The sequence below is a fragment of the Macaca mulatta genome, chromosome X (assembly GCF_049350105.2).
Source record: "Macaca mulatta isolate MMU2019108-1 chromosome X, T2T-MMU8v2.0, whole genome shotgun sequence".
Lineage (NCBI taxonomy): Eukaryota > Metazoa > Chordata > Mammalia > Primates > Cercopithecidae > Macaca > Macaca mulatta.
The window spans coordinates 136,101,710-136,112,912 of NC_133426.1; the positions used below are offsets into that span (position 1 = coordinate 136,101,710).

General features: G+C 55.3%; 1 protein-coding gene across 2 annotated transcripts; it reads right to left on the reverse strand.

The window, feature by feature from the left end:
- Positions 1 to 309: 309 nt before the first annotated feature.
- On the reverse strand, positions 310 to 9,997 carry APLN (apelin). Of its 2 annotated transcripts, XM_015128162.3 has the most exons (3): positions 9,606 to 9,997; positions 3,666 to 3,837; positions 310 to 2,967 (listed from the first exon to the last, which is right to left on the reverse strand). In XM_015128162.3, the coding sequence occupies exons 1-2, from the start codon at positions 9,670 to 9,672 to the stop codon at positions 3,671 to 3,673; spliced, it is 234 nt and encodes a 77-aa protein (XP_014983648.1). In that variant the 5' UTR covers positions 9,673 to 9,997; the 3' UTR covers positions 310 to 2,967; positions 3,666 to 3,670. The 2 variants fall into 2 exon arrangements, with proteins under 2 accessions (XP_014983648.1, NP_001177797.1); NM_001190868.1 differs by lacking the exon at positions 310 to 2,967 and having other exon boundaries at positions 3,671 to 3,837; positions 9,606 to 9,672.
- Between the last annotated feature and the right edge of the window lie 1,206 nt (positions 9,998 to 11,203).

The following is an 11,203-nucleotide window of genomic DNA, read 5'->3' on the forward strand; positions in this document are numbered from 1 at the left end:
TTCTATTTTCTCTCCTATTGAACATTTTTATGACTTTTTAGGGAGTTTGTGTGAAGACCCTTTCTTTAAAATTGTATATTTCTAGCACTAAATATTTGTCAAATCTATAGGATTTCCCATGAGATTTATCAAATGAACCCATTTCGATCCCTCCTCTCTGCTTCTCACTGAGTTTTGCTTTGTAATGTGTATGCATGTGTGCACCTAATGGGTTTATTAACCAAATTAGCATGTACCCAATGTTCCCTTCTGTTATGCAAGATATTGGCATTTTGACAACAAGCATGAAGTGAGACAGATGGGGCAGAATTATATTCAACTCTTTGCATTTTATTATTCAGGCTATCTCATTTATCAAGCAACTCCACTTTGTGAAACATAAAATGATACAAACAGTCATTATCAAATGTATTTATTACTGAAAACATAACATTTTTCAAGAAAGGCAAACTGGCTAAAAAGTCCTGAAAGTGTTCAAAAGTAGATAAAATAGCAGAAGACACCCACCAAGGATACAAAACAATTTTTAGTAGCGATCCTGCATTTAATCAGCATGTTCTTAAATAAATTGCTTTTGAAAAATTCTTTAAATGACACTGCCAAAAAAATGAGGACACCCAAACAGATGCCAGAAAACCTATAAGGGCTGGATTTTATGTGACCTGGTCATTAAGCATAGGGATTCATTTTGTGAGCTCGTGGCAAATCGGTTTGAGGCCAGTTGACCTAGAACCGATTTGGAATGCAGGCACTTACCTCCCTGCACGTGCAATATGTGGGCATGGGGACAATCATGGCCCCCAGGGGAAAGGAACGCCCCTCCTGAACATGACCTCCAAGAGTAAGGGCGAACTGTCAGCTTTTAACTGTTTATTTTAAAGACATATTTACACAGAACAATCTTTACAAACACATTGAACACAGGGGAAGGGAACAATTTTTTAATGAACAGGGCCTTAATATCTTTGCATAAATTAGTATAAGAATCATAAACAACCACTTTAAATAAGGCAGCCCCCCCAGCCCACCCACTACCCTCCTCTGTTCCCTATCTCCCAGCTTTCTCAGCCGTTCCCCACTTTCTCCCCTTCCCCACGGGGCTGGGCTTGGCTGCAGGTCATGGCAGGCCGATGAGGCAGGAGATACAGAAAGGAAGCGGGGAAAGAAGGCCCAATCCCTGATGGGGGCGTCAGTGGCAGAAGAGACTTTCTGGGCATCGACCAGTCCCCACTCCAAGCATGAGCCTTTAAGCAGCAGCAGCATTAGCAGCAGCAGAGGTAAAGGAAGGCTTGTGGGGGGGTGGATAGGCAAACATTGGGGTTATTGTGGGACTTGGGGGGCCCTGACTCCCCCGTCCCCACACACACAAAGTTGGGCATCAGGCTCTTGTCTTCCCTTTCTCCCTCCTGGGAAGCCTGCTCAAGCAATAGGTGAGAAAGCTCCCTCCAAGGAATGGCTGGTGATGGCCCCTCACGGAAGCTGGGGCCTCCCGGGGAGAGGGTGCTATTCCTGCTGCACTTCCTCCCATCCTTCTTTCCTTCCTTCCCTTCCTTTGCTTTCTTTTCTTCCTCCTGTCCCTCCTTCCTTCTGCCCTTCCCTTCCTTCTTCTCCCCTCTCCACCTCCCCCAAAGGAAAAGCCCTGGAAGGAAGGTCCAGTCAGCACGAAGGGAAGGCCATGGAGTCCAAGGATTGAAGGCTACCTCATGCTCCTGAAAACCAGCACCACTGGCGTTGAACGGTAGTCTCAGTTCCTGAGCTGCCCCTATGAGAGTACCCCGGGTCTGGGAATGCTGCCAGAATGGGGGCAGCTGACCAGTTATGGAACCTTCCAGCCCAGCTGGGGGAATGGTGCAGCAGGGGTAAGTCAGGGAGGTGGGAGCAGCTCCGGCCCTACAACAGGATAGTTCACAGCCAGCTTGCCTCTCCCTTCTCTTCCCCTCCCAGCCACCCCCAGCCCCAGCCTCGGGAAAAGGCACTTCATTTGCTTTGAAAAGACATCATCAAGAGGGAAGAGAACATCATAAAGTAGGAGATGGGAGACCTGGTCCCCATTCCGGCTCTGCAATGACTCCGAGCAGGTCACTCCCCTCTCCAGGCTTCTGTTTTTGCAGGCGTTTGCCTAAGAAGGCTAAGTGGATCTCCAAGGGTCCTTTCAGTTCTAATATTCTGTGATTCTTGGCAAAAACAACCTCTTGCTTGGCTTTTACTCCTGGGAGGGTATAGAGCCATGTCAGACCCAGCACCCTCCCCTCCTGACTTAGAGTTTGGGCTAGCTGGGGATGGGGTGTGGGGGCAGGAAGAAGGGAGTATTGGGAGGCACAGTAAGGCAAGAGAAGTGACAAAGGACTTCATAGGCCCCTCTCCTTTACCTCTTCCTTAACTGAGTAAACACCGATGCTCCACCCACTTCACCAGAGCTCCCCCCGCCACACTTCTGTGCCCCCAGTGTTCCCTGTCTGGATCCCCGCAGCCAGCACCTCTTAACTAGAGTCTCCCCTTGCTTTTCTCTGCATTCCTCCCTGGAGGCCAGGTGAGGGGTCCAACTGACAGGAAAACAAGGGATCTGCTGGAGCCCGCAGAAGGGAGCATTTCCACCCCGGGCCCAGGGCAGACATGAGGAAGGAAGGCCCAAGTGAAGGGTTGGGGCGTTAGATGAGACAGGCAGGGACTAGAGCAGTGGGGACCTGGAGAAGAAGGGAGGCTTTCCGGGGCTGGGTCTCCAAAGTCAGTCCAGGGAGGGGCCAGGAAGATGGACTGGACGGATCCTTGTGAGAGAACGGGAATCATCCAAACTACAGCCAGAAACACGCCACTGGGGGAAGCAGGCAGGTGAGAAGAGCCAGGCCCATCGGTGGCTACAGCAGGTGTGAGGTGAGAGCTGAATGGACGTGAGGCCTCCAGAGAAGCAGACCAATCTATGGAGGAGACAGAACCACAGGGGGTGGGCACTTGGGGGCCCCTTCAGTCCTAAGGAGACAAAAATGACAACAGAGAAGTCATGGACATATCCTAGACTAAAGGAACTCCCCAGGAAAGGAGAGGAGACCCCTTTCTCTCTCTTCCCCCAACTCCACTCAGCCCAAACCTCAAGCCCAAGGCCCCTGAGTTGGTGCCTGCCTGTCCCCATTGCAGTGGGACAGCCAGCAGACCAAGTGAGGGACAGAATTCAGCTCTCCTCTCTCTGCTGCCGCCTTGGTTCTTCCCTCCTTCTCACAGCTCCAGGCAACCACAGCCACAGCTGTCCTCTTGTTCTCTGCCTGAGAGCCCCTAGAGCTCTCTGCCTCCTTCCCCAACTCTGGTGACAATCTACACTGGACATCTGTAGGTTTGCCCTGGGCACCCCTCCCCAGCCATTAAGGTCCACCAGAATGTCTAGAAATCTCTAAGCAGGCCAGCCTCCCCAACCCCAGGCAGCAGGGTGGAAGGAAGACTGGCCCCAAGTGTCAAGCCCCTCTCTGGGCCTCAGACGAGGAGATCGTCTGTAAAATAAAGGCGCTAGACAGCTGCCCCATAAGCTGTCTTGCCAACTCTAAGTCCCTGTGCGTGTGGCGCCAGGACTGCTTGATGGATGTGTCTGGCCAGTGCTGAGCTGCAGGGTCACCCGGCTTCTAGGCTGTCCCTCTCCCTCCGCTTTAGCGCTGTCCACTGAGCAGAGGCTCAAGTACCTGCTTCAGAAAGGCATGGGTCCCTTATGGGAGAGGCGGGGCCGCTGGCGGCGGAATTTCCTTCGACCTCCCTGCCAGGGCCCTGGCCCGTTCCTCGACCCTCTGGGCTGCACCAGGTGGCGGACATTGCCCTCTTCCAGCCCATTCCCATAGGGAAGCTGCATCAGGGGCCCTGCAGGAAGGAGAAAGCCTGTTAGTGAGGAAGGTTGTTGGAAATGAGCAGGGGCCGCAGACCACAGGCCCACGGGAGGGGTGGTCTCTCCATGTGGCGGCACTTCTCATAGATTTTCTTTGTTTCTCTTGTTCATATTGAGGGAAAATTTGCCATTTCTGCACTGTCCTGGCACAAACGGAACCTACTACTCACATCTTGCCATTGATGCAGCTGATTTTCTGTCCTTTTGACAGTTATATCATGTTGCCGACAGGCACAAGTGGGTTCTTTGGAACATCATTGGGGGGTGTGCACTTTGGGGCGTCATGCCTGTACTTGGCTGGGTGGCAGGAGGCAGTAATCACCATGGCACCCCTGCGACTGGTACACTTCAAACATTTTAGACATATGACATTACAATGACCCTCCCACCACCATGTACCCATCACCCGGATTCAACACTTATCCAGATGGAGTCACATATGCTTTAGTTATCCCTTTTCTATTTTCCTTGACTGCAGTATTTTAAAGCAAATCCCGAACATCACGTCATTTTACTCCTACATCCTTTGATATGCAGGATGACCCACTTTTGAGTACTAGGGAGCTCATATCTCGCCCCTGGGTGTCTCATTGGTGGTTAGGCCTCTCTAGGGCACCAAGTCCTCCCAGTGGATGGGGCTGGGCCAGGCAGGTTAAGAGGGAGGGGTCTCCGACTCAGCCTGCCTCATACTGTCACCAGATTTAGAAACCTGAGACCAGATTTAGAGACCAATAAATACTGCACGAATATTTGAAAATGAATAAATGAGAGAATGGTCACCTTCAGCAGCATGTCCGTGCACCAGGAGCGGGGTGCGCTGCTGCAAGTTGGTACCTCCCCATCAATGCCCTACCTCCTGAAATTCCTGGATCACACCCTGCATCCTGTGTCTCATGTAAATTCCTTCCATTTCAATCTCAACTGGCTTCTATTCTGCACTCTGGGGCTCCTCTTTACATCTGTCCACATCTGTCAGGAGGCTTAGAGTAGAAGCTTCCTGACACCAGACTGAGCCCTGACAATGGAATCCAAGTGGGGCAGGGTATCCTTGGGTGCAGTAAGGGAAAAGTCATGCAGGCCGACTCTCATGAAGCCTACAGTCCATGCAGGGAAGCTGAGCTGCTACCCCCAAGACAAGCCTGGTTGGTGACAGCAGGCTGTGTGCGGAGATGAAATGGTGCCGGGGAAGAGGCAGCCAGGCAGGGTACTTGTGCAATGCCCAGTACGGGCCTGTGCAGATACAGCATCTGAGGCCAGAGATAATGAGTAACAGTCTCTCTCCCCCTGCACACCATCTGATTTGCCTGCATCTAGATTCCTGTCCCTCGAGCCCCATTGCCATCTACCCAGGAATTCCCACCACTTGCTCACAGTTTCCACAGAGCCTCCCATTGGATGCTCACACCCCAGTGATACCGCTGGCAGTTCCCCCTTCCCCTCTGCCTCTGCCTCCAACATCCCCACACTGTTCCTTCCTTGGCTCCTTGGCTCTTGTGAGTCCTCCTCCACTTGCACACAATTTCCAAGTGTTTAGGCTCCTCTTGGGCCAAAAGTGGGCGGGTTTGGCCTTAGGGCTCTCTTCCCCCAGGGCTTCTGGGCCTGCAGTTCTCCCCACTCACACCCAGACATACCCACCCCCTCCACAAATACATACATAAACACATATTCTCCAAGCCTGCACCCTCCTTCCCTCTTTCCCCAAGAAAAATCGCCAGGTCCATGAGGACCCCGCTGTTGAGTTGGGTCATTTGGTTAGCTAGCCACAATTCCATGCCAACTTGTTCCTTAAATTCATAACCTATGAGAATTAAAAGAAAAATTATCTTAGCACTTTGGAGCAGTAAGTATGGATGGAACAAGTGGGCTGCTTCTGTCTGACTATCACAGAGCTACCCTCTTGGCGCCATCTGTGAGGGGGCTGGGGCTGGAGAGGGGGAGGAGGGAAAGACCTTCACTAAGCTCCCCACCACAGCTGCTTCAGCCTCTGCCTTGAGTTCTGGGGTCCCCACAAGGCTCACCGTGATCACTGAGGATGGATCTGAATGATGCTGATAACGCAGGGGAAGGACCTAGGGGCCTTGTGAAGTGAACCAAGTCAACTCTTGGCTCTCACCTCTGCACCTTGAACTGCTGGGGGTGCAGAAGGGATGGGGCAGTGGCGCAGGCCATTGTAGCTCAGGGTGGTGGCAGACATGGAGAAGAGAAGCACCGTGCCAGGAGGGGGAGGGCGTCATCTCCATGTGCTCAGCACCCAAGATTGTAAGTCTGTGGCAGTCAGAAAGGGAGGGCTAGAGGCCGTATGTCAGGATGAGGAGCAGGGTTGGTGGTTCTGACTCTGGCCAGGAAGATGTCTAGACTCTAGGTCTGCAGAGAACCGCTCTGAGCTGACTGAGCCCCCAGCCAGGCTCTGGAGACCAGCCCCGGGCCTCTTGCATCCCTCCCATTGGGTGGGGGACTCATTGTCCTCAGCATCACCGAGCTCTGCTGGCTCCTCCCGCACTCTGAGCCCACCTGTTTCCTACTTTTGATTCTGAGTCTGGCTCACCATCAGATAAGCTGACACCTGAAACCCTGGCTTTATCCTGTCCAAAGGAACAAATTAGAGGTTGTTGATTCTCATCACTGCAGAGGTCTTGACTGTACAAAAGAATTCCCCTTTAGAAATGGAGGCCAGCCCTAATGCACTTAAATATTTTCTTCTAGCTCATTTGCTACGTAAAAGGAGGCTGGAGCAATCCCCCAAACAATCTTGAGCCTAGAGAGATTGGAGCCATTGCCTGCTGAAGCGCCATCAGCCATGAAGCTATAGCATCTCTATGCTGAGAACCGCAGTCGGGGGAGGACAGGATTTGACTTTCATGCAATCTGAACTCCAACCCTGCCAACGCACAAAGAGGTACGTGCGACTTTTCAGGAACATGCCAGCCTCATCAGGAATGACGCACCTGTTTTTCCTCTCAGTCTGGCCTGTCTTGTGATGACTTTAAAAGCCCAAATGTGTCCTCCGTTGGGGACCCCGCTGGCAATGCCCCTCCACTGCTCTGTGGTCCTGCATGTGTCTCTTTGTCTGCCCAGCCCCCCATCCTAGTCGCCTTCTCCAGGGCCCTGTGCTGTCTCCAGTGCCAGCTTTGCTGCCCTGGGATACATCATGCTCTGTCTGGCGGCCCTCTGCTTCCCTTGCCTTAGTTCTTTGCGTGGAGAGGCCTGGCTCAGGTTACACGGGTGCTTAGTGCTAAGGACTGGGGATGGAGTGGAGATGCCCTTCCCTGAGCAGGAGGGGTACAGTAGGCTCTCCTCACACTCCCACTGTGACTGCAGGCTTTGAGCTGGGCCTGCAGAGGGGGAGGAGAAGGGGAAAAAGAGAGGTACTCAGAGACTGAGGGACACTTGGCCCTGGCCCAGGAGTTCTCAGACTCACAAGAGCAAAGTGTATCCGAGGTCAGGAGGCAGTGGAGGAGTGTACACGGTGGTATCGGGGTGATGAGGGGTCGGGGGCGGACATTCCAAGTCAGGACAGACTGTGGAGAGGAGGAAGTATGGTTTTCAGGCTGGAACTTTGACTGGGGACTCTGGCCGGGGACAGCATGTCAGTCTGGGCCAAGGACAAAGTGGTTCTGGGATTCCTACTTCTAACCCAGGACAGGAGCCAGCAGGAGCAGGACATGTGTACCTGGACCCTTGGCTGGTGGCCACCTCCAGGGACGTGCCCCTTCTTGGCTCCAGGAGAAGTCAGGGAGTAGAGAAGTCAGTGAGAGCCCTGAAAGTTTCCAACATGAGGCTTGAGCAAAATGTGAGGGCAACGAATTTACCCAAATCAGAGTAGACAGATTACCTAATGAAGACGGGGGTATTAAAGCACGAAGTGGCAGGCTCTGGACCAGCCACACCGTGTTCAGGCATCCTGGCCAACTTCCCTTCCCTTGAAACCAGCTGTCTCCCCTTTGCTAGTACTGTCCCAATGGCTGGGCCCCAGGAGGGTCTGAATGGTTGTCTATTGGCTAGGGGTCTCCCCACAGCCTGTGTGGGGAGCACCAAGTGTGCAGATCCAGAAGCCCCACCTTCCTCTGGAACACTCTCTCTGCACCCAGTCTTTTTCTTCCCTGAAGGCACCACGCTGGACTATTTGCCTGTGGTGGTATTGTACAAGTATCATGCCTTGTTAATGACACCAGATGGTAGGCTCCCTGAGGACAGGCTGGTATGGTGTATCATTTGTATCTTACATTTGTATCTTACATTAGTATCTTTTGCTCCCTCTGTTACCTGCCTGATAGGAGTTTCTGTGGAAAAAACCTGCCCACTTCTTACTGTCGTGGTGGCTGACTTCATGCTCAGGTCTTGAAGAGAGAGATCACTGGCCAGCTACCTGGAGGCAGGAGGTGCCAGCCCCAACCACCACGCCTTTCTGAGAAGTCAGGCAGTATTCCCAGGGCCACAACAGGGCCAAAAGGCAAGAGCAGAGAAAGGAGGTGGCCTGCGATGAGAGGCAGGCAGAGCTGGCTGGACCCCTCGGAGGCTCCTGGGCTGCATGCCACCCTCCTGTTCTGGAGGGTTTGGAACCACGTAGGACCCTGTGCCCTTGCCCTAGGAAACTCGTTGCTCTGCCTTCTCCTTCTTTCTGCTCCCACCTCCCTGTGACTCCAGCCATGGTCCTGGCGTTAGTCCACCTGGTCTTGGCCTTCCCCTTGTGTGGTGCCAGGCAGGCAGCAATGACAGCCAGATCATAGGACTGTGGCAGCTGGAGGTGGGAGCTGGCAGCCCCAGGAGACATTGACACGCAGAGGACAGGCAGCCCGGGATGGGGCTGCTGGGGCGTGGGTGGGGACCAGGCTAGGGGCGGACGTGGGCACTAGTGCCAAGTATTGGCAGGTGAGGGCAAAAGGACTCCCCTTTCCTGAGCTGCAGGGAGGGGTTGGGTCAGGTGCTGTGCTTCCTCCTTTGGTGCTTAGCGACAGGGAGACTAAGGTGAAGCATGCCCATGCCTGGGACAGAAAGAAAGGCTGGAGCCAGGATGTAAGAGAACCAAGTATCTGGGGGTGGGATGGAGGCAATGGGGAGGGCATCCTGTGCAGGGGAGGAGGCCAGCCAGGACCTTGGGGTTAGGGAGGAGAAGACCAGCCCAGCCCGGCTGGGCCCGGCCCTGCCTTAGGGAGGCTGCCTCTGCTCACACATGCAGGCCAAAAGGAGCAACAGCTGGGCTCCATGCCGCCACCCCCTCCGCGCACTCCTGCCTATGCAACAAGTGTCACGTCTGCATGTTGGCACATCATCCCCGGTTTCCCGCGCCCCTGGACCGGCGGGAGGCTCCCAGCCTTCAGGGACCAGAAGACGTTCAACATGGGAGCCCAGCCCACCCGACTCTGGTCAGTTCCTTCCATCGATCCACGAGGGAGCGGGCATGTCCCCGGCCTCCACCCTCACCACGCGGGGTGCAGGGCATGGGGCACGCGGCGCACACCTGTGGTCCTGCGCTCCTGGGACTGCGAGCGACAGTTAGGAGGGTCAAGGTGACGGGCAGATGATGCCAGAGGCCAAGTTGAGCCCCGCAGAAGAAGCGGTTCTTGCGGCCAGCCGCCCCATGGCCCGGGGCGCCCTGTCAATCTGCTGCCTGGCGCTGGCCGGCGCGTGGCTGCTACTGCACGGCTCGCGCCGGGCTCCCCGGGAGGCGGGGAGAGTGCGAGGAGGGCGGAGGGAAAGGAGCGCGCCGGCTGCAGCCCGGGCGAGCGGGAGGGCGCGCACTCACCTCCACACACCGCGGTCAAGGAGAGCCAGAGCAGCAGGAGCGCCTGCACGCAGAGCCGCAGATTCATGCTGCTCCTCGGGCCGCCGCGGCCCCGGCGAGCCGGCGCGGGGGAGGAGAGGTCGGGCGCCAGGAGGCCAAGAAAGGCGCAAGCCGCGGCTGGCGCGTGCGGGCGCGGAGCTCGGGAGGCTCCCTGGCCGCTGAGTGTGCGCGCTGAGCCCCGCCGCTCCCGCTGGCCGCCTCCGCTCTTCTGCAGCCTCCTCTCCCGCCGCGGGGCAGCGCCGCGAAGCTGGCCTCGGCGGCTCCGGGAGCGGCAGCGGCGAGCTCTTTCCTAGCAGCTGGTTGCTCAGCCGCGGCTGCAACTGCCCCTGACCCGGCTGCCAGCGAGAATGCTCCCCGCTCACTCCAGGGGCTGCATTTTGTAGCTTGTGGCTTGGCCGCGAGCCCACTTGGTCATGTGGTCATCGGGAGGGCTAGAGGGGGGGCAGGAAGAGGGAGAGGGAGCGAGCCTCCCGCACCGCCCCCCTCCAGGCACGCACTCTGCAGCCCCAGCCAGAGCGCGAGAGGGAACCCTGAGGTGGCCCCACAACAAAGGCTGCGCAGCCTCTCTGACAACCCACAACCGCTCCCCGGACAATGCCCGTCTGGCCGGGGGCCAGAGGGTTTGCAGAGACCTGAAGGATTTCAAACACAGGAAGCATTTGGGGCGGTGGAGGGGCACACTTAACCCTTTCTCACCTTGCTTCCTTCACAGCTGTCAGGAAACCTAGGCGCTTAGGGAAGGACTCAGTCTGGGTCGCCTTCACTCACGCCCTCTACCTCTGACCCTGACCCTGGTCCTTGCCCTTGCCGCTGGCCAGCTTCAAGGGTTTGGTCAAGACACCCACACACTGGCCTTCCTCTCTCCTCTGCATTTTCAACTGGCTCTGAATTGGGGGTGACTGCCTAGGCTTGTGCCCAAGGCTTAATTGCCCAGCACCCTCATGTTCCCTGCACCCCCCAGGAGGCACCCTCTACCTGGAATGCCCCCACCCCACCTTTCCGTGAGCAATTCATTCTTGCAGCAGCACCTCAAATCCCATCGCATCCAGAAGCCTTCCCGGGATAACACTAATCCAGCAAGGGTTGCCCCTCAGCTCCTCCCCACTGTTGGGACTTGCGACAGCTCCTATGGTGTCCCCTTTCTTGTTCCCTGGAGCTGTCCTCATTCTAGTTCCCCATCATGATAAGAGGCAGGTGGTTTACCCAGCTCCACACAGTCAAGGCTGGATTCATTTTGGGTGTACTTGGGATTCCGGTTTAGAAGCGGGTCCTGAAGTTGTTTGCCTTTCCAGACTGGACTGTTAGCTCCTTCTGTAGCTTGGGAGCTCCCAAGGCATGGGGCTGCCTCCCTCATTGGACTGGGAACCCCCTAAGGTAGGATACTGTCTTCTCACTCTTCTGGATCTCTCCAAAGTCCCCAATATCTTGCTCTGCACATAGGTGGCACTCAACACATATTAAAAGACTGAATCGAAAGGTGTCTCCACCTTTCAGCAAGCTAGGCAGTTTGCTTGAAGTGTAAGTCCAGATTTACACAAAAGATACATTGGACAGGGTGC